Genomic DNA, 21,834 nt, shown 5'->3' on the forward strand with positions numbered 1-21,834 from the left:
AGCAGCCTGGCCAGGCAAACTGCCCTACCTACCACAGTGCTGAAAACAAGGTGCTTCTGGTTGCACAGCAGATGCTGCAGGGATGTAGAGCTGAGGGAATGTTTATGATTTGCCAAAATACGGGGGGAACTCGGCGAGGACATCAGAACTGGGATGCCCCGGTCTTCTCTCTTCAGGGATGCCTTGTTCAGGTGCATCTTTTGTCTGCTATGCTGTTTCTAAAGGGTAAAAACACTAACAAATAAGAAGTCAGCAAGGTGGATTGGGTGATCAGGTGCATTTCTCTTTTGGAAGAGATGGTCCTGGTCATGAAACTTCTGTTCCTCACCTGCCTATGGCCAACAGCAGTGCTACACAGTTCTCACAGTCAGCATCACCGTCTTCATCGTCAGCAACACATGTCAATCTCAAGAAAACATAACAGGTAAGAAATAGACTTTATCTGTCTCTGTTCAACTGGTAGACTTCATGCTGTCAGCCACCTTTCAGCATACCCCATGGGTTCACTGCCCTGTTTTTCCAGTTGCTGGGTTTATAGTTTGCATAGTATTGATAGGATGTTCCCAAAACAGAAATGGTGAACTATTAATTAATTTTTCATAACCAGACCTTTCACATTGTGATTTTATGAATGTCTCATAAATATGCAGTTATGTACCCACCCACACCCACACACATCTCTTTTACCTGGTGTGATACAAGGCTACCAGATTATTGCTGTGATGTTCCAAGTATTCTTGCCCTCTAACTCCCATCAAAAGAAGCAGAAATGCCTTCCAAAGTCCTCTGCCAGTGTTACAAGGTGACTTCCATTACCAAACAGCAGAGTAGCTACACTATAAAGCTACAGAAGACTTTTTTATGGCACTAAATTAGGTGAATTGCACTTTATTTGTAGTGATGGCAGAGTATGTTCCCTTTCTGGAATATATTTAACGCTTTTAGACATTGAAAATTGGTCTTGGCCTTTCAATTGAGTAGCTGGTTGAAAATCAATAATGATTGAGAGGTTTTTACCTGTATATTTCTGGGCAAAGTGTCAGTGCTTTTCCCCAGGAAGGCAGCTCACATCTGCCATGTGAGGTCTCTCAACCTGTTTCTAGATTAATCTAATACTGTGTGAATAGACCAATGGCTGCCAGTGATAATCCAAGAAAAATTCCTCTTTCTTGGGAGCTCATAGTTTATTTGTATAATATCACATTTTGAAGAAAAGTAACATAACTGGACTCCTCTGATGTGTTTAAGCTGCTTTTTTCCCCCTCAAGTTGCATGCTTTGCAGGAGGTGTACAGCTGTTAACCTCCTGTATCACTTCTCATGCAATCATCTACTTGGAACCCTCCAAGTCTTGATAAAATCCTGTTTAGCAATGCAAGGTAAGAGATGACACAACAGAGGTGCCCAGAGGTGTTGTGTCACTCAGGACTTCTGGGTTTCTGTTCAAAGTTACGGGTCCAAGTTTGGTGCAAGCCAAAAGCTCATTAAAAGAATGGCTATTCAGCAGGCTGGTTCAAACAGCCTGAAGGGTGGACAATTATTTGTAATAACAAAGGAAAATAAGCAGAACTAGCCCCAGTATCAACATAAGATTTCATCTGGTGCTTTGCCAGTCTCAGGAAGCAGTTAAGAATCAAATGGAAACAGAATAAAGTACCTTGTTAGTGGCAGTGCCAAGGGAGGTCTGTTTTAAGCTCAGCTGCTACACTTTTGTCTGTGGTAAGAGGGGAGCATATGCTGCTGTTGTTTGCTCTTGTTTTATCCTGTTCTGCCTTAGCTGAGAGCAGTTGCTCCATCATTGACATAAAGAATCACAAAGCAGGAGGGAACCTGGTGGTAGGTGACAGGAAATTTTGTGGCATCCTGATGACAATCCTCTTGCACCACCAGTGCTAGCACAGTGTCCTCTGCATCGTCACAGATCTTTACTGGCACATGCAAATGAATCCACGTGACAGTCCTGGGAGGCAGGCACAAGTGTGTTACCAGAAAGGAAGAAGAGGAACAAGGAGGAATCCATCTGCTGCTGCCTGGTGTGGCAGTTCTCTGTGTACAAGGCAAGCTTTGGCATCCCACATCCTCGTTTCCAAGGTCCTGGTGATTTTCAGCTGGGAAGAAGACTGGAAAATCTGAGCCACAGAGGATCCCAAAGCTTAACAGCAGCAAATCAGCTTTTCTCTGCAAAGGATCCAAGCCTGTTTAATTTCTCTTTGTTTCATTCTCTGCTTTTGTTCTAAAGGCTGCATTATCCTCCAGTACATTGCAGCAGGGTCTGACTTTCCACCAGCATCTTTTTCTTTCTGGGGAACAATCTTTCAAGCCAGCACTAGAGTTATTAGGGACACAGCTGACAGATGGCCTTGGTTAAAAGGGTGGCCTTTTAAAAAGAATCCCATGTGAAAATGTTACTTAACCTACAAGTTCCACTGTTTTAATAGAGTAACCCAATTCTCCCTCCAAAGCTGTTTGTCTGCGTTCTCCTGTAAAGAAGATTTTAAAGCATTAACCAAAAGTACATGAGAAAGCGATTATTCTCATAGTCCATTTCCTACAGCAAAGAACAAAACATTTGATTGTCAAAATATTAGGGTTTTTCTTAGTACATATTGCTGATGTTACTGAACAATTAGAAATGCATTTTCATGTACATGAGAGAGAACTGTGCAATTTTGAGTATTTCATTTATCTGGGCTTCGAGGCTTGATGAATGTATTTAAACATTTAAGAGGTCACACTGCTGGATTACCCCACAGACTCCCCTTGGAATAAGATTTTTCTAACTTCTACCTTTTGAATACCTTTGATTTAGTATTAGCCAGAGTATCTCGGGGACACAACATTGGAAAGAAACTTATGGCCGTGACATCCAGCGTATTCTTTCCCAAATGCACCTTATTCTTCTCATAAACTTACCTGGTTTAATTCTGAATACGAAAGGATGGTAGGGGAAAAAACCTCCCTCTAGTTTCCTACGAGAACTTTTACCATATCATTAGCAGAGCTCTGAAACAGAACAGCCAAGCAGGATCTTTCCAGGGATCCCTGTACTACACTGAGTTTATAACAAGGGCTTACAAACACAACCTTGGATGAATAAGGACAGGGCAAATAAGATATTTCCCCCTAATATTCACAGCTGTACCAAGCCACCAAATTTCCTCCAGTACATCCTGTGTTGGATGTAATTTCTGTAGATTTAGTGATCTTCAGTGGATTTCTTTCCCATGAGCTTGTCCTATTCCTCCTTGAACCAGCATAAACTTTGGATAGCCTGATAAGTTCAAGACAGCCAGATGGGACACAAACCACTCATGCCATTGGTTTATGGAGCTACACTGATGACATTAAGTGATTAAATGCTTTAACCAAAAATGATCTAAGTACCCTTGAGCAGACCTTTAGCCTTTCATTTGCTAATGGTTTTCAAGGCTAGGTAGGAGCAGCTAAATTTGTCTTTAAAAGCCTGACACGTCTTTGTCCATTGTTAATTAATTCTGAATTAGATGCTTTGGTTTTGTAGGCAGTGACTAACTGCTCTTTGAGATCTCTGGCAAATGCCAAGGTCCATGCAATAGTATTCAGCCAAAAAGTTAGTGCTCCCAATTATTTAATATAGAAGTGAATTCCCTATGTGATCTGGAACAGTTCAAGTGCTTTTTATGACCTCCTTTGGAATGTTATTGTAGATTGCCATTTAATTGATATAATATAAGCCCTTGTCTGAAATACAATACATACAATACATATGAAATACATAGCTATGGGAAGAACAGTTATGAGTGGAAGCAGTAGTTTCTTGAGCATTTGCCTCACTGAGACCAGTAACTTTTTATCATTGCCCAGATCTACACCAATACCAGGGTTCTCTTTGTTACTACGACTGCAGCTAGGTAAAGAGAGATTTCCTGTCCTTAGGTGCATCCCTCTTCTAATGGTTTCACAAAACCATCTGCTAATGTTTTCACAAAAATTTCTTCCTCAAAAGGGCTGTCAAGTTCTGGGACAGGCTGTCCATGTAGGGGATTGATTCACAAAGCATGAAAAGATATCTTATTATTAGAAATGTACAGTTCTTATAGAAACAATGGTGGACTTAAGACCTGATTGGCCTTTAGGAATCTTCTCTCACCCTATTGGTGAACTATGAATGGCACATTCTGGAGAACCATATCTATAAACAATGGTTACAGAAAGAGAGATAAAGAGAGATGTTTGAATCCTTCTCTCTAAGTTTCCCTCAGCTTCCCAGGAAAATCCTGGGAGAACCATGTCTCTCTCTGTTCAGAAAATATGCGGTTACCACAAGTCCTGCTAACTACTGTCACAACAAAATGTGGTCTTTTATCTGATGACATTCCCAAAGGAACCCCAGACTTTAGAATTACATGATTGAGCAAAGATTTCACTACTTCCCTTGCTGTGTTGGTGTGACAGGGGTAAGCTTCAGGCCACCCACTGAAGGGTGGCAGTCCCAGTGTAGATTTCCATCCCTCCTTGTGTGGCATCTCAGCAAAATTTATTTGCCAGTAATTTCCCCGGAGATCCTGTCTTCGTTACCCCTAACACAACTCTTTTGTTTGTGTCAGGGTTGTTTTTACAACAGGTTTCATACTTGCTTGGTATAGATTGTACAATATCAATCATTCTTCTACCTATTACTACTTTCTTCAGATGCTTTAAAGGATTTTCTGTTCCCCAGTGGGTACTCTCATGATCCTGCTGGGCTATTTCTTGAAGGAGCAGAGGTGGAAATACAGCCTGTCCTGCTGGGGTAACAGCCCACCCACTTTCTTTGATCTCAGCCTCAAGAAACTTAATTGTGATCTCTCTGATCATATTTTGGGGTAAACTCCGACAAATCTATTTCTATCTGTGGTACCACTGCAAGAATGGCCTTTTCTGCAACCCCTCTTGCTGCTTTATCAGCAAAGTGATTTCCCAGTTCAGGGGCTGTTATCCCTTTTTGATGACCTCTGCAGTGCATGACAACTACTTCCATAGGCTTCCAAATACTTTGCAGGAGTGTAAGAATCTGTTCAGCATGCTTAAGCTCATTACCTTGAGCAGTTAACAGGCCATGTTCCTTCCAAATAGCTTTGTGGTTTAAAATCCCATATGATCTCTTCCCAGTGGCTTATTAAGTAGAAAATTCCTGCCCTGGTAGCTTATGTTTTGCCTCTCTTGTCCAGGGAAAGTCTTACTCAGTCACAGATTTGCTTCTAGTGAGGAGTTGTAATAGATGAATCAGTTCCAGCCTGCTTCTTCCAGTGAAATCCTTGGAGCATCAAACAAGCATTTTCCTTGGCACATCAGATGACAAATGACCTCATGCTTCCCAACTGTATTAGCTGTGCCATGGCATTCTGAACATAATTCATCATTTTCTCCTCTCCTGGATCCCAGGCAGCAGAATTTCCTCATGTAGAACATTGCAGCTGTTCAATTCTGCTGCCCATTGTACCCTGATGCAGGCTTGATCTGTGATTTTAATTCTCTGAAGCGTGGGCTTGCATTTCACCATCCACATGATTTCATACTCAGAAAACTAAAGTCTGTATTTGAAATGCCTCATGGACCTTCTGATTGCCCTGGTAATTTGATTCAGACAGCACTGCCAGAGACATTCAAGAATACTGAGGTAAATGAATTTGTTCAAGCCCAACAATTCTGAGTAGCCCAGCAGCCACCTCATCATTCCTGTAACGTAGAAGTAATTTCTTGGGCTTCTTTATTAAGAAAAAAGTGAGAGAGAGGACAAAAAAAGTAAATAGAGGCATAGACCTTATCCTAAGGTATTCCATACCTTGCCTTAAGCAGTGTTTGACTACAAGGCCAATCCTCAGAACACATTTCTATCGTTCAGTCAAAAGTAATAATTACAGTTGCTCACAGCAAAGTCCCCGAGAATCACAGAAGGCATGAAAGAAATTGTGTCTAGGGAGAGTCCCTTGCCTGTGGCAAAGCAACTGTATTCAAGTCATTCCTGCAAATAAATGTCTGACCTATTCTAAAATAGCCTGAGTGGAAGGAATCTCAAAACCTGCCCAAGCAATGCATTCCCATGAGAACACTTCTGTGAGAAAGGTGTTCCTAATGTGTACACTAGAACATAAAATCATGAGATCATCTCATTCCAACCCCCCTGCCATGGGCAGGGACACTTTCCACTAGACCAGGTTTCTCAAAACCCCATCCAACCTGGCCCTGAACACTTTCAGGGATGGGCATCCACATCCAGCTTCTCTGGGCATCCTGTGCCTCACCACCCTCACAGGAAAGAATTTCTTCCTGATATCCAATCTAAACCTACTTTATTTCCACTTAAAGCCAGTCCCCCTGCAAGTCCCTAGATCCAGGATCATCCTTTCTCAGTCCTTCTAAAAAAATTATGGACTCATTTGAGCTCCTAGGAAAAAAGCCACATTTATAAAAATAGGGATCATTGTCTCTGTAGTATGGATAATGCATGAAGTGGTTAAACCATGGATATGTGGTGTTAGTTCCAAGTTTGATTTGCAAGTGTTTATGTGAATAATAACTTTAAAGAGCTCTATTCTCTTGTATAATGATAGCTGCAATCTCTGAGGAGAACAGCAGAGGATCTAGTAGTTCTTCCTGGGATTTCTTATAAATAATTGGTGTTCTTCATGGACCTGGGCACCCTCATACCTCATTTCCCAAGCCTTCCCAATATATCTTTCTCCAGCTTTATTAGCACAGTTGTTACCCTTAACATTCCAGATTCAGCTGCCCAGTATTCCCAGGTCCCCATTTCATTTGACCAGCACTATGAATGTGAGGGCAGCAGAAATAAATAAAGTTTCTCATTTTTTTTTCTATTTTATTTATTTAAACATAGCAAACGAGAAATTAAAATGAGGAAACTTGACAGCACAAAGGTCCGACCACTCAAAACTGAGCAGCTCCTTCACATAGAGGACCATGACTTTGCTCTGAGACCTGGATTTGGAGGTAAGCAGCACATGCCTGCACCGGGCTGGATAAGAGTTTATCCTCTCTCTGGAAGTTTACTTGAACTTTGTAATTTCAAAGGGAATGACAGACTTAATGACAGCACAGCTCAGTTGTTGTACTTCAGGAAATAAAGAAATACAGAAGTAGTCAAAGACAAGGGGCTTCTCTGTCTTTAGTGTATCAATAGGAGAAACTGCTCAAATTGTCTGCTTTACAGAACTAAGTAAAAAAATACTATTACAATAAGGTTCTTTGAGAACAGTGATTCAAGTATCCCTGTAGACTGCACAGCTAGTAGCAATTAGCAAATTACTTAGTCATCAGAATTGTTTTGAGAGATTGAAATGATCCATCAGTTCCTAAATCTGTTTGCTGTGTACAAAATTAAAAAAAAAAAACACAACAAAAGCCATCCACAGGCCTTCAGGTTATTATGATATTGTTTCTGTCTTGTTGGGCACTGTGATGATTATTTGTTCATTTAACTAAATTGCATCTGGATCAAGGGAGTATTCAATGGGATGTTCACAGTTTGGATTCAATTTTGACTCTCCTTCATGGAAGGGAAAATGTGAAAGCTGCCCCACTAATAAGCTTTGTCTGAGCCTTTGCATCACCACTTCCCTTTTCATGACTCATGAAAATGAGACTGAACTGCTCTGCATTATGAGGCCAAAAGGAAATATATGAGGACCAATAATCAGTTGTGTAGACAAACACAGATTTGGGAGGCAAGCTGAGGTCTGGGGAGCTGCTTTTGTTGACACCAGCTGCTGGGATCTGGGGCTTGCTGATTGTGCCAAGACAGAGAATGGGTAAGGAAAGCATCTTTGGATGCACTGGGAGAACGGGAAAGGGTTTCTTGTTACCATAGAAATGATGTCTTGTCAGACAGCAAAAACCTTGACTGGTTTTGAATAATAGTTGAGATACAGTCTGTCTCTTGGCAACAGAAATTCAGATTTTCTCCTGCCTAATACCTGTCTTGTCTAATATCTGTTAATCTGAGATCTTCTTGTTACCTCGCAAGGAATGTAAATTTTTGAGAGTGTCACCTCAGAAAGAAGGTAGCACTTCCATGAAAGCAGACAGAGGTTTGGGATGTCCTTTATCACTGGATCATGCCAGAAAACACTATTGATGATGTACATAAAAGCAGCTTTGAGAACATAGCCTGTGATCTGGCAGTTGTAATTTTTCCATGGACAGTGAGGATTTTCACACCCAGGATTTTTCTCCTTGTCCTTTTTTTGTAGATGACTCTTCACAGACCCCATCCAGTTCCTCTTGAAACCAGCTCTAGGTTTTCCACTGACCTCACTGCACAGGCCTCTCACTCATCACATTGCCCTGGCTGTGATTTCAGCTGAAGTCCTGGCTTTCAGAAATAGCTTTTAGGAGGAGAGTGCCTCAGCTCTGCTTCTCCTCTGTCACCCACATGCCACACTGGCATGGGAAGCACCTTTTTTCTTCACACACTTCCAGATTTTCAGAACTCCCTTAAGATGTGGAATGTGAATCTCTCTTAGACTAAAACAGATCCACTGGCATTTTTACAGCGCAGAGTGAAAAAAGTCCCAGTGAAATGAGTGTCAGTCCCAGAATTATACTCCAGAGTTCCATTTTTACCATTGATTCCAGTGTGTTGCAGTAGTAAGGAGTGGTTTGGCTTTCATGAGGCAGTAGCAGAGATTTAACACACAATTGTGCCCTCATCAGTGGACAAATTTCTCTACAGAAACTTGACTCTGAATAACATCCCCAGGATTATTTTATGACAGCAGACATGGGGTGTGGGTTTCTCTGAACAGCAGTGATGATTAAGTGTGCAGCAGGAGGAATCTTACCTAGAGGAGAGGGAGAAATTAGAGATATCATTGCTACAGTCATTGCCAGAACTGTTACAACATAACCCTGAACTGCACTGAGACTTACAGCACTGTGGCTTTGTGCAGTTACCACAGGTGAAATGTTGAGTTTGTTTCCATCAAATTTAATGAAGCAGCTCTGTACTGTGACTCATGAGGGGCTTGTATCTGTCACATGTCACATCACATGATTTATTCAGCTCAGCACAATGCATCAGTTTGCAACAATAAAAAAAACAGATCAGGAAGGCTGGATAAAAAACAAGTATTTATTCTTTACCTTTTTTATTTTAAAAAGTATTTATTCTTTACCTGTAGAAGAGGGATGGGTTTTTCCCCCTCTCCTAATACCCCATTGTGATTTTCTTGGTATGTCAGGGAGTTGGAATGACAGGTTTTGTTAATCTGGCTCCACTGTGCCCCTTTGCCTGAGAAGGTCAATCACCCTTTGCACCAGCTTAGGAGAAAAGGTAGCAGGGAAATTCATGCTGCTGCAGATTCCTCAGTTCAGGGAACTCTTAAATCTAAGTTTGCCTTGTTTGATTTCACTTTGCACAACACATGCCATGTAAATGAGCAGACCACAGGACCCAGAATTTTTAGTACCTACAGTTAAGCTGTACAAAGAAAAAACAGAGGGAGCACATGCTGAATTTGATTTGTAAACTGAGCAAACATGCACAGAGAAAAACGTGGGGGAAATAAATATAGAACTGTTGGGCACTGATGCTACTGGCCGCAGTGTTACTGGAAATAATTGTGGAGGTGAGAGATCCATTTTTTGACCAAATGAACACAACTCTGCTGCCATTTATATGAGTGTATTTTGGCATTCTTCTGTTGATTGTAGTGCCATTGCAGATGCACAATCAGAATTTGACTCTCTGACTGTAAATTTTTAAATTTAGTCCTGACATTGTCAGTTTATTAGTAGATTATAGATAAAAGCCAGAGAAACATAGAGCATTGAGATGAAGCAAACCCAGCAACTTCTGGCAAGCTGATCTTACTCTTTAAAAATGTTACTTTGCAGTTCATTATACAGTGAGGATAAGTGAAGCAAGCCAACAATTCAGTACACCAAAACTTTAAAAATCTAAACTTGACATTGTTGCATTGTTGCAACTCAAGAGCCTAAGCCAGGCTCTTGAGTTGTTGATTGAAGCTGGTGGTGTTTTTTCCCTTTCCTAAATTTTTTGTTGTGGTTGTTTGATTGTTGCCTTCTGTGTAATGTCACAGTCCTGTATGGTCTGGAAGTGAGAAGGCAGCTTAAACTGGGAGTGGAGAAAAAGTCAGAAATGAAATTATGCTGCCAGAACCTCTTGGAATGATTATCCCCAAGTTTTAAACTCAGCAAGAAAAGGTGAGCACAGACAATGAATGAGACTTCTCAGCATATCCTGACTTGTAACAGCTCAGATCTGAGTGCCACAATGCAAACTGCCATAGCAGCCAAGACTCCATGTTGAGAGAGGTCTGACAGCAAATCCATAGAAATGCTTTAAGTCTACTTTTTTCCCTATTATACATCTATTTATATATATTTTTTTATTTTCTGAACTATCTTATTTCAAAGTACTGGTGGAAGTAACACATACATGTGTGTATAAATGTCTATATATTGTTTTTATATATATATATATATTGTTTTTTCTTTTACCTTGTGTCTTAAGGACATGTAGTTTCCTACATTACAAGTGTGTTAGTTAAAGTTTTAAAATTGATGATCTCTTATTTTTCAACCAATATAGAAGATAATAACATAAGCAAGTGTTAGAAATGATGAAAATAATTTAGCAGCATTTAGCTGGTCAAGAGGTAGCAGTCTTTCCTGAACATCTGCATCTCAATCTGCAATTAAACATAATCTTCATTCTGAATTTTCAGAGGATCAGAAATCCCATTATCTCACTCCCCCTTTATGCTTCCTCCCTCTTCAAAATATATTATATGTATAACACATATATGTACATAATACATTATATATAATGTATTATAATATAATATATTATATATGAAGGTAAAAGGGGAGAGGGAAGGAAAGAAAATATGGCCCAGTGTATCTTCAAAAAGTGCTGCAAATCTAACAACTCTTTGCCCCAAGACCTTTTATTTTTTGCACCACAGCTCTCCCTGAAAGATGAGAGATGTCTTCTCCCTGTGGTGAAGACTCACATGGGTGGAAGTGGAATGGCTTTTTATTATCTCTAACTGGAAGGAATAGCTGGCTATCCAGGACAGGAGGGGAGGGAAAATATATTGACTATTTACAAGACCTCTAATAGACTTCCTCTGGATTTTTTTCTTTCACATTGCTAAATCTTCCATTCCAAGAGCTGGTTACTGTTCATACCAGACCACCTGTGTTTCTTACTTAAATAAGAAAGAAACACAATAGTAACAAGAAGAAAATACTGTTGCCAGTAATTCTCCTGTTCCTGTCATTGCCAGAAGAAATTTTAAAAATCCACAAAGCTTCACCTCCCTTGAGCTTGTTTACATTTCTAACCAGCTTTCTTCCTCTTTTTTAGAAAAATGTCCACCCGCAGATCTTAATTCTCCCCATGTCTCCATCTCCTACTGGCAGATTTTTCTAGACCTTCCTTTTTTTCCCAGCATATACTTTTACAAAGCCAACTGGGTACAGTTGTTTCTAAATTCAGCATTTATCCCATAGATCTTCAGGTGCAATCTGTTGCGTGCCCAAAGGTCTGGCTATTATAAAATATTATAGCATTCACTAAAGCAGTCATTACTACTGTGGAAATTGATCCTAAAAATGCTAAAAGAATAGCTTTTTTACATAATATCCCTTCTAGAGAGGGTATTACAGAATTTGCCTGATGTCCTATCTATTAATAAAATTCAGTGCTCATCAAGGAATTCTTTTGCTATGCTTAAACCTTTAAAATAAAAGACTGGAAATGGCTTGCATGAAGTTAAACCTGTCTGAAAACAATGCTGTTTTTTTCTGCTGAGGAGTAATTATCCTGAAAATCTGTGGAGCCTCCATTGTGAAAATCACTAATCCCTCTAAAATAATGATTTATAGTGACCCTCCAGAAGCAACTGAAGCTGCTCAATTTAATAACAAAATCCTCTCTGCCATCCCCAGTTTTGTCAAACTGGGAAATTAAAACCACAGCTTTGCTCTGGTTGCTTTTTTTAAAAGGGAATTTGATGCTGTTGTCTGATGGTCAGCCAGAGATTGAAATTCTCAATCTAGCAGGGAGAAGGCTGTGGTGCAGACACAGAGGTAGATGAATTGCACTTTCCTATTTTGGCTGGTTTAGGAACCTTTTCAAATCTTACTGTAATTATGCTTTTTTATAAAAGCATCCTCTTGTGACAAAACAAGTCCAAGGGATGAAGAAATTACAGTTCCCAGCTGCCTGTTCCCAATAGCTAATTATCCCTGTTTCTAGTGGAGTTGATTTTTAATCACACACACAAATGTTCCCAAAAACCATGAAGGACTAGACCAGACTGAGGCCAACAGGTATCTTGTTGGGTGTGCTAGTGACAATGATATAGAAGTGCTCCAGATGAGAAAATTGAACAGCACAGTGATCTTATCTGTGCAGTCTTTACTGTCTTTATTATCTACTTATATTTGTTGCCAAAGTAGAGCCAAAATAGGTAGGAAATATTGGCAGCTGCTCTGATCTGTTAATGATGGATCAGGGCTGGGGTAGGGGATGCTTTTATAATTCTCTGTGCTGAATGCTAGACTGGACAGTGTTTTCTCACTAAGCATCAGGAGTAAGGTCTTTCTTCAGAGAAGAGAGATCTCTTCTCAAGCAGTCTGTTTCACACTTCTTGCATTTCTACCCAATCAGGAACGAATTTAATTGTAACAGTTCCCTTCTAATTCAATTCACTTTAGAATTGTTCACTGTATTTCTCCTGGCCATAGGTTTTGATTTCTTTTATGCTATTCATTGTCACCACCAGCACATTTTTATAGTAGTTCCCAGTGCAGTACAGGCTATCCTTTCAAAGATTTAGGTGTCTCTGTGTGTATTTATGGATAAGGCACTTTGGTTTGTGTGCATGCAACCAACATAACCATAAGCTGCCACTGATTTCTAGTTCTGTGACCAGTTCCTTTGTATCTGCCCAGAGGAGCTGAATTGTTGATGGAAATTTTGCTCACACTGGAATAATGTTTGTTTGGGAAAGAAATTGTCTGTAATTTTTGAAATGACAAAAAATACTAGAACTGCTATCATCACACTTGGAGCAGCAGTCACTAAGACAAGCCTTTTCCTCACTACACATGACACATGGCTTAGAAAGTCAGATGTCTGATTCTGGGATGTGATTTGTGCTTAGCTCCTTGTTTGCCTGAAGAATGTTGATGGGAGACATTTAACTTTATTTGCTTTAGATTTGTCCTTGACTCAGGAACTGGTAAAACCTTTCTTGACATTGAGAGCTGTTCCCCCTCTCCTCCTGTTCCCCGCATAATTCAACATAAATTGTTGTTTGCATTTAATGATGTGTGAATGCCTTTTGTGAACGATGCTCACATCAGGTGTAAATTCCACAATGACTTCTACTTTGGCTGAACCTGTTTTTAGTTTACAAGATTTCAGTGGAATACAGAAAAGATGACTCAGATTACAACCAGGCACTTTTGTGCCAGTGTTTGCTACAAGCTGGTATTTAGTATAAATAAATTATTTTGGTGTTGTGATCAAGACAAAGCAAGAAGTGGGCAAAACTAGTTTAGGAGAAGTTAAAAATTTCTGTTGTTTTGTATGAAGGAGTCTGGCTGAATATATTCATTGATACTCTTGAGCATCAGCCTCTGGAGCAGCTGTCTTTTCCTAAAGTCTCTATTCTCCAGAAGAAGAAGCTTTTTTCCAAGTGCTGCTTAGTGTTTTACTGAAAAACTTTGCTCTCTAGAGTTCCTGAATCTCATTTTGGGCTTTGACCAAGAGGAGGGCATTCCTCTCAGAGAGGGACACGATTTCTGAGCCAAAGAGCCCAGCTCTTGTCAGTGCCTAAATATTTTCTGGTGTGCCCTGCTAAATCTGAGCATGTCTCACCTTTATTTCCCATGCACAATGCATCCTCATCTGTTCTGTGCAGGGATAGACTCCCCATTAAAAAAAGACAAATAAAATCAAGAGATTACAGAGCCAGATTTAAAAATACCTCTAAAACAGTTCAAGATCTTTACTGGTAAGAACTGGAGGCAGCTGTGTAATCCTCGAAGGCTGCTATTTTAAGGATAATTCCAAAAAGGGACACAATATTGTGGCTGGTTATCACAAGAGTGACGTTCCTGGACTATTTTGTCTTGACAGGGCTAAAAGGGAAAGACAAGAAAAAGACAAGCTAGAAAAGCTGTTGCTGTTCAGACTTCCTTGTATTGATGTTTTTAACTGGCTATTTAAATGTGTACTTAAAAATTTTAGCTGGCTATTTTTCACAAAAGTGATTGGAATCCTGTGTACAATAATTACTGATTTTCATGCTAAAAGCAGAATATTCTTAGGGTGGTGGTGTGTATATACATATATGCATGCTCCTCTCTTCCTCCCCTGTCAGGAAGTGATTAATCAATTTGTGGAATGACATAAGCCATGTAGAACTACATCCTTCATTCTTGATATTTCACACTGAAAAGAGTGGAAATAATTTCATGTTTGGCTGTAATTTTTAATTGATTTGGAGTAACATCATCCTAAAAATGCACTCAGTAAATACTCAACACAGTGACAGAATATGATTAGCATGTGTACAGCTTTTCCCTTGTGAGGTGGTGAGCAAGCAATGCTTTTTCATGAACAGCTACACCAAACCTTAAACAGCTCAGTAACTAAAGATAATAAGAGTCATAATAAGTATGTTTTTTGTGAATAAGCATTGGAAGTGGTAAGAATATTTGCAATATTTGATGTATTCCGTGTATTTACTCAGCTTTTCCCATGATGGTTCTGAATTGCACTCCAAGGGGTTCATTAATTAGCTGTGGCATCACAAGGACACAGCCACTGCTGGCCAAACTGCTGTGCCAAAACCAACTGGTCTGCCTGCAAAAAGAGCACTGAAGATCTTGTGCTTATTTTCACAACTGCTTAGCTTCAGGTTTTACTTTGTTGCCTTTTATCATTCAGCGTTTTAAGGTGGAGAGACTGCAGTAAATTCTGGGATAGAGTACTCTCTGTATCCTGCTGGTGTTGCAGTCTTCCATTTAAAAATAGGGATTTTTGCTCCTCATGCCTCTTTCTGTTCCCATGCAGGGTCACCAATACCTGTGGGCATTGATGTGCAGGTGGAGAGCATTGACAGCATTTCTGAAGTTGACATGGTGAGCAGAACTGAAATAAAGGGTTTCACTAAAAATACAGGGGGTTCAGAAACATCCAGATGGATGATACAGAATAATGTAGGTAAAGAAAGCAAACCCTAAAGAGCACGTCCTTGCCTTGAAGCATGCATTTAAACTAGTAAGTGTTGAATTTCTCCCTGGGCCAGAGGAACAGCTCAGAGTGGGCAGTGCTCTGGTTTGAAAACTCCATTGCATGATGAGGCTTCATGTCCTTTGCTTCTTTTGCCTATGCAAATCTGAGTATTCCATAATTGTGGCATGGGTGGAGCTGTGATCATAACAAATGGAAAGAGAAACATCAGTTCCAGAAATGGTCCTGGGAAGGAGACACTGCAATTAGGGCCTGTGGTACTGGAATGCAGGCTGTTCATTCTTCAGCCCAAATTGTTACTAATATTGTCAGTATGAGCGCCTGCACTCCTTCACAAAACTACCCAAATCATAAAATTATATTACAGGGCCATAAAATCATATTACAGGGGAAGATCTAACTCTCTTCACAGTATTCTTACCAGAAGCAATTGTTCTACTGAGATAAATGGTGTCTGCCTAATAATACAAAATTTATATAGGTGAACACAGAGCAGTCAGGCTGTGCAGAAGCTCATACTGGCTTTGCAGCATCCTCTCCATCTCTTCCCACATGTAGATTTGCAGTCATGATGTTTCTCTAAATAGGATCATAAAATATTTGTAATAATGTTTTATATTAAAAGAATAGTGTAGTTATTATTGTAAAATATACCTGCTTACTCTTGTGATATTCATTGAATTGTTTCTTTATGATGCTTTTAATTAATAAATGTATTAATTTAGCCCCTGTAAAATACTTTTACAAAATGAACAGATTTGTGGATTTTAAAAATTGACCTAGTACTCATGAAGAACTCCAATTAATCCCTTGGTAAAGGAGCCTTAAAGGAACCACAGTCCACTCTTGGAGATGGTTGTGAAGATTTTCAGAGGAAACATTTTTTCCATCTACTCTTGTCTGGTTTTAAAGCTTCTTTATTGCTGCACACCTGGACCAATCCAGAAGACCCCTGGAATGTGTAGAAGTTTTACCTAAGGATAAATGAAGTCTTAGCCTCAGACACCAGGGACAAGACAAAATCTCAACAATAATCAAATTCAAACTCATTGAGTGGTGCTTGGTTCCTCTTATTAAGGATCTTTCAGATAATTTGCAGAGAAGAAATTGATCTTTTGCATTGAATTGATTAATTTGTGTGTTTTCTATTGCACATGACTAAAAACAAGTATTGTCTCCTTTTATTTTTAATGAAACAAAGGACTTCACAATGACTTTATATCTCAGACACTACTGGAAGGATGAGAGGCTCTCATTCCGCAGCAACAAAAACAAAAGTATGACTTTTGATGGACGGCTGATAAAAAAGATCTGGGTGCCTGATGTGTTTTTTGTGCACTCCAAAAGATCTTTCATCCATGATACAACTGTGGAAAACATCATGCTCCGAGTGTACCCCGATGGCAACGTCCTCTTCAGCCTGAGGTGAGGAAATACCCTTCCCTAAGAGCATCCATGGCTGCAACTGTCATGTAGTGGCTGTAATTGAAATGACTGGAAATATTTGCAAGTAATTACAAGATTCTCATACTGGGCTGGCATTAATCCCCTGGCAGCACATCATGGGAAACTGGTGTGACAGTGGGAAAATTAATTGAGGATTGAAAATGTATTTTTTCTATCATTCAGATATTGTTTCCTGTCAAGGGGGTTAGCAAGTGTTAGTTCCTTGCCAGTGGCTCTAGCACTATTGCTACTGAGTACAGTAAAGGCCAAAATTATTAACTAATTTTAACTAATTATTAACTAATTAACTAATAATTTTGGTAGTTTTGTTTGTTTTATTCTTTTTCCTGAGACTTTTAAAACTGCCTCAGCTATTTTCACCCTGGCTTAGCAGTTAACATGCCAGTGATAGAAACCAGGGCTCTAGATAGGCACAGAGAGCAGATTTTTGGTGCTGATAACACCAGTGTTGTGGGACTAAAAGGAACTGGAAAGTGAAACAGCAATTCCAGAACAGGAATAGCAAGGTCATTAATGTGTCTCCCTTCCCTCTGTATGTTACTGCTTTGCTTTATGAAGGAGATTTGGATGATGTGGCAGAAATAGTTTTAATGGAGCAATTTTCCCCCTAGGGTAAGGGATCTGAGGCCTGTGCATTGCTGAAATTCAGTTTGGCACTAATTAGCTCTGAGCACAGCAGTGATATTTCACCCAATCTGGACAGTTTGAAGATTTATGGAAGCATTTGAGATTGTGGCTGTGTAATAATCGTTGCAACAATTAATGAATTTATCTCCTCTGTCATGAGGACATGCAGAAATCCTCACAACAACTGTACACCACTTTAAAGCAGTGTATGTTCAAGAGTCACACTGACAGTAAGGAACAATGAGGTGATGTGCTTTTTATTGCTGTATAATTTCCATAATTCTTGAGAAGGAGGGATCAGAGGAACTATACCCCTTCACTAAGGCTTATATCAGTGATTCTCCAAGTGAGAACCAGGAATTGTTCCTTAGATGTGCCTTAAAACACCCTTCTTTGTATTGCCAGTTTTACATGTAGTAAGGAAATTATATTCCAAATACTTACATGCAATAAATCTGCATATTTCACAGTTTTTCTTCAGTGCCTGGCATCCAGCATTTTATTGCAGCAAAGTGAAACCAAAATTCAGATCTGTTGCTAAAACAGACTTCCTTTTCCTCTTTTTCCATGTCCTTTAGCCAATAGCTGAAGGATGGAAACAACATCCATAGTTGGAAGTCCTATGCATGTCCCACTCTTGGATCTCATTTCAAGCCAGTAAAGTCTTATATTTGTAAAAATCCAGCTACAGTGTGGTTACTGAGCACAGGTTTCAAAGGGCACTTGTATTACCCCTCACTGAAATTCCTGTGGGATTCCATTTGAGCAAAATTGAAACATTGAACTTAACCATCAAATGACATGCAAGCTGTGACAGGAAAGGGAAATTTGCCAATATTTACCACATTTAATTTGCTGCCCATAGCAAGGTCAATTTTTTTTTTGTTCTTTATTAAATACAAAGGGGTATTTGTCCTCTAAACATTTGTGAAAAAGCAGGTGGAATGTGAAATAGGCTTTGCCTAGATTTCCTTAAGCTTTTTACAATATAAAGCATTTCATTTAAGAGGAGAGTAAGCTTCCAGAAATTGCAGCTAATATCTTTTTACAATTAAATATTATAATCATTCTAGCTGGGAAAACATCCCTTGAAATAATATTTGCTCTAATCTGTAATATTATCTACTTCAGTCTATGAGAAATCAAGTGAAGAAATGTGAACTCCCTTTGTTTATCTTTGTAATTGTAAACCTTCAAACCAAAATGTGTGAAAGGCTAATGAAGGATCAGGCCAAATATAGGGTTTAAAAATCAAAGGTAATGTATTTAATAATAAAGACTATTTATGTTTTTTTTTTTAAGATGGTCTCTTGCTGATTTAACTTTATTTCACCATCTCAAAGCTATTTTAGAGGCATCTAAAAGGGCAGAAAACCTCAATCAATAGGATTCTAAACAGCAGATTGGTACTAAGATGTGTGCACAGCTAAGAAAGTGTGAACTTTTTCATTTTCTTTCTGTTTTTCTCTTCTTTTCTGCAGAATAACAGTTTCTGCTATGTGCTTCATGGATTTCAGTAGGTTTCCTCTGGACACACAGAACTGTTCTTTAGAACTGGAAAGCTGTAAGTTTAATTCCTAATTATTCTTCACATGTGCATTCTTACCAGCACTCCCTCTTGTGCATAATACCTCTTTCACTTACTTTGATGTGTCACCTGAACCCTTCAGCATATACATATGAGAGTGTAAGCAATTTCGGATCTTTCCAGACCTCAGTGAGCTTTGGGAAGGTGGAAAAACCATGATGCACCCTGCTTTATTCCCACTGGTATATATTCCAAGGCCTAAATCTAAAAATCTCTCAAAAAAACATGAGGGTTTTTTCTTTGAGAAAATAATTGCGCAGATTAAAAGTAAAATAAAACGTCAATATTTGACTTGTTGGAAAAATGAAGATGGGTGCTTGTGTTACTGTGAAACATCTGCTTTTTCACCCCTGCCTCAGTTGGAAGCTGCTGGCAGGGCACAGGGCTGGGCTGCACTTGGAACAAGATGGAACATGCTCCTGACAAACTTTTTCCGTGCCAACTGACAAATTGGTGTGAAAAGTGTTTCTTTGGGGTTTACCAGATTGCTTGAGTGGTCTTCTCTCCCTAAGAAAGGAAAGAGGAAGTGATTAACTTTAGTAACTTTATAACTTCAGTTTCTGCTCTCTCACAGATGCATACAATGAAGATGATCTGATGTTGTACTGGAAACATGGCAACAAGTCCCTGAGCACTGATGAGCACATCTCCCTCTCCCAGTTCTTCATTGAGGAATTCAGTGCTTCCAGTGGACTTGCTTTTTACAGCAGTACTGGTATAGTAAGCCCCTCTCCTCAGAAGAGAGCAGCACAGGATAAAATCATGCAGAATGTCTTTCACAATCAAATTATTTGCTAATAAATGAAGTGCCTGCTGAGAGATCAGTTAGAATAAGGTCTTGTCAGTCTGGGGCCTTGGTTCTCTTTGCATTACCAATATAAAACTTTATTTTGGGGAAAAAAGGCCATAATAATACTTCTAACTTCATATTTGGCATTAAGAACCTGAAAAAAAAGCACAAAAAATCACAAAAAATGTGCTGTTCTGAGCTCTTGCAAAATCATGGTGCTTCTCTGAAAGCCTCTGGAGTATTGAATTTACAGGAATCTTTATGTCCTGGCTATACAGAAAAGCTTGAAAATGGAAATCCTAAAGGGCCAGATACTAGAAAGCAAACAAGAGGAATTCCAGTGTGTTTTACTAGCTAAAATATCCTCAGTTTTGGAGCTGTGTAACATCACTAAGTCTGCTAACTGGAGGATTTTCAAATGAGACTATTACCTGTTCAGGTCTAATTAATGATTTGCTTAATTTTCATTGTTTATACATATAGTTGCAGGGAAAAAATTCCCTTCCTGTCAGTGCAACATAGTTTAAATTCAGGTTGATCTGCCCCAGACAGGTTTTATTTCTCCCTGTAGATCTTGCTCTATACCTTCTGGAAAGCTGCACAAAGCTTTAGGAGTTCATTGTTTGATTTCATGCAGGGTGAGGGTTTTTTTCCTTGTATTTTACATGAAATTATAAATTTTGAAACAATTCTCTATGTAAGTAGTCTAACCATAGGTTTTTAACCAAAGAAAACAGCACTCTTGCTATTGTACTTTACAGTCTGAGTCAATTCATTTCAGTTTGGTTGTTGCCCTTTATATCAAAACAGATGAATAAAAGAGAAATTACTCCATTTAATATGATGCAGTGCACAAGTCTTTGGAAAAAAGCCTTTAAAGAAAGCAACAGATATATTTATTTGGTGTATTTTATTTACAGGTTGTTTTCTTTTTGTTTTCAAAAGAGGGCCATTCATGTTTGTGGTGGCTGCTACTGAATGCAGAAATCCCAGTTTAAATTATGATGCAGCCTAAGCAGTGAGGAATTCACAGCTTGATAAGGTTCTTCACCCTTATCTCCCGCTCCTGTGTGAGCTAAGGACAGAGCTCCATCTTTCAAGAGCCACTGTCATGTGGATACCCTGCTATGATAACTGTGCCTTGCTGAGAGATGCCTCAAATTTGTCCTTGTTGCCAGAAGGAGACTGGGATATTTTCCACCAGACTGGGTCCCAGGAGCTCAGCTGGCTTCTTTCTGCCTTGCTATTCTCATCAAAAACCACTCAAGGCAAGCAAAGAGAGCCATGTGCACAGCAGGGCACCCTCACAATGGCCCTGCACCCAGGGCTTTGCAGCACCTCACAGCATCTTTGACTTTGCAGAGTGTAACTTTACACTTAACATGCACAGGTTCTGTTGGTGAGCTTATTCAGCAGCATAAAGGTGAAAGCAAAGACTTCTTTTAAGTCCCAGGGACCACTGGGAAGCATGTGAATAATGCTTGTAGCCTATCTGGTAATCAGAATGCTGTCCTTTGTGGGCTTACACTTGTCTTTGAGGTTTGGTTTTGTTCAGGAGGTTCCACTTTCTCTTGGTTTTTTGTTTCTTGTTGGAAGCAAATTTACCCTCCAAGTAAATGATAGTGAGAACAAACAGCAGCACTGTAATGAGAGTCATCATTCCCACAAAGCAGCTTCCTGCATTTCAGGTTCTGCATCTCCTTTCCTGTGAATCTCAGTGAACACCACCTATGGTGTTTAGGCTTTTGGAGTTCCCAGACCTCCAGAAGAGCAACAATTTAAATCCTGTTTAGAGACAATAATCTTTAAAGCAAAAAACCTTCTCCACAACTGAAAACACAGTAGAACATTTAATATTATTTGGGGTTCATTTTGATATGTTCTTCTCTATAGAGTCACTCGTTGTGATGGCAGGACTGCTCCAGGACGGGCTCACAGATGCCTCTGTCAGTCCTGGACAGGCAGATGCTCTGCAGGCACCCACTTGTGCCTTTTTACCTCCCTGAAACCTGGTTTCCCTGCCGTGGCAGGAGGTGCAGCACGGATGCAGTGCTGCACAGGGAGAGCACGCCCCAAATTCACTAGA

The 21,834-nt window shown here is 39.6% G+C and overlaps 1 protein-coding gene across 1 annotated transcript in view; it reads left to right on the forward strand.

Moving 5' to 3' along the window:
* The window catches only part of GABRR3 (gamma-aminobutyric acid type A receptor subunit rho3), a 34,688-nt gene that overhangs the window by 7,332 nt on the left and 5,522 nt on the right, over positions 1-21,834 (forward strand). Inside the window, exons 2-7 of the mRNA XM_036383597.1 lie at positions 295-424; positions 6,859-6,971; positions 15,097-15,164; positions 16,478-16,701; positions 18,852-18,934; positions 19,533-19,673. Of these exons, the coding sequence (XP_036239490.1) occupies positions 297-424; positions 6,859-6,971; positions 15,097-15,164; positions 16,478-16,701; positions 18,852-18,934; positions 19,533-19,673 (757 nt within the window). The 5' untranslated portion in view covers positions 295-296. The remainder of the gene's footprint in view (positions 1-294; positions 425-6,858; positions 6,972-15,096; positions 15,165-16,477; positions 16,702-18,851; positions 18,935-19,532; positions 19,674-21,834) is intronic.

This window comes from Molothrus ater, chromosome 2, assembly GCF_012460135.2.
Source record: "Molothrus ater isolate BHLD 08-10-18 breed brown headed cowbird chromosome 2, BPBGC_Mater_1.1, whole genome shotgun sequence".
Taxonomy (NCBI): domain Eukaryota; kingdom Metazoa; phylum Chordata; class Aves; order Passeriformes; family Icteridae; genus Molothrus; species Molothrus ater.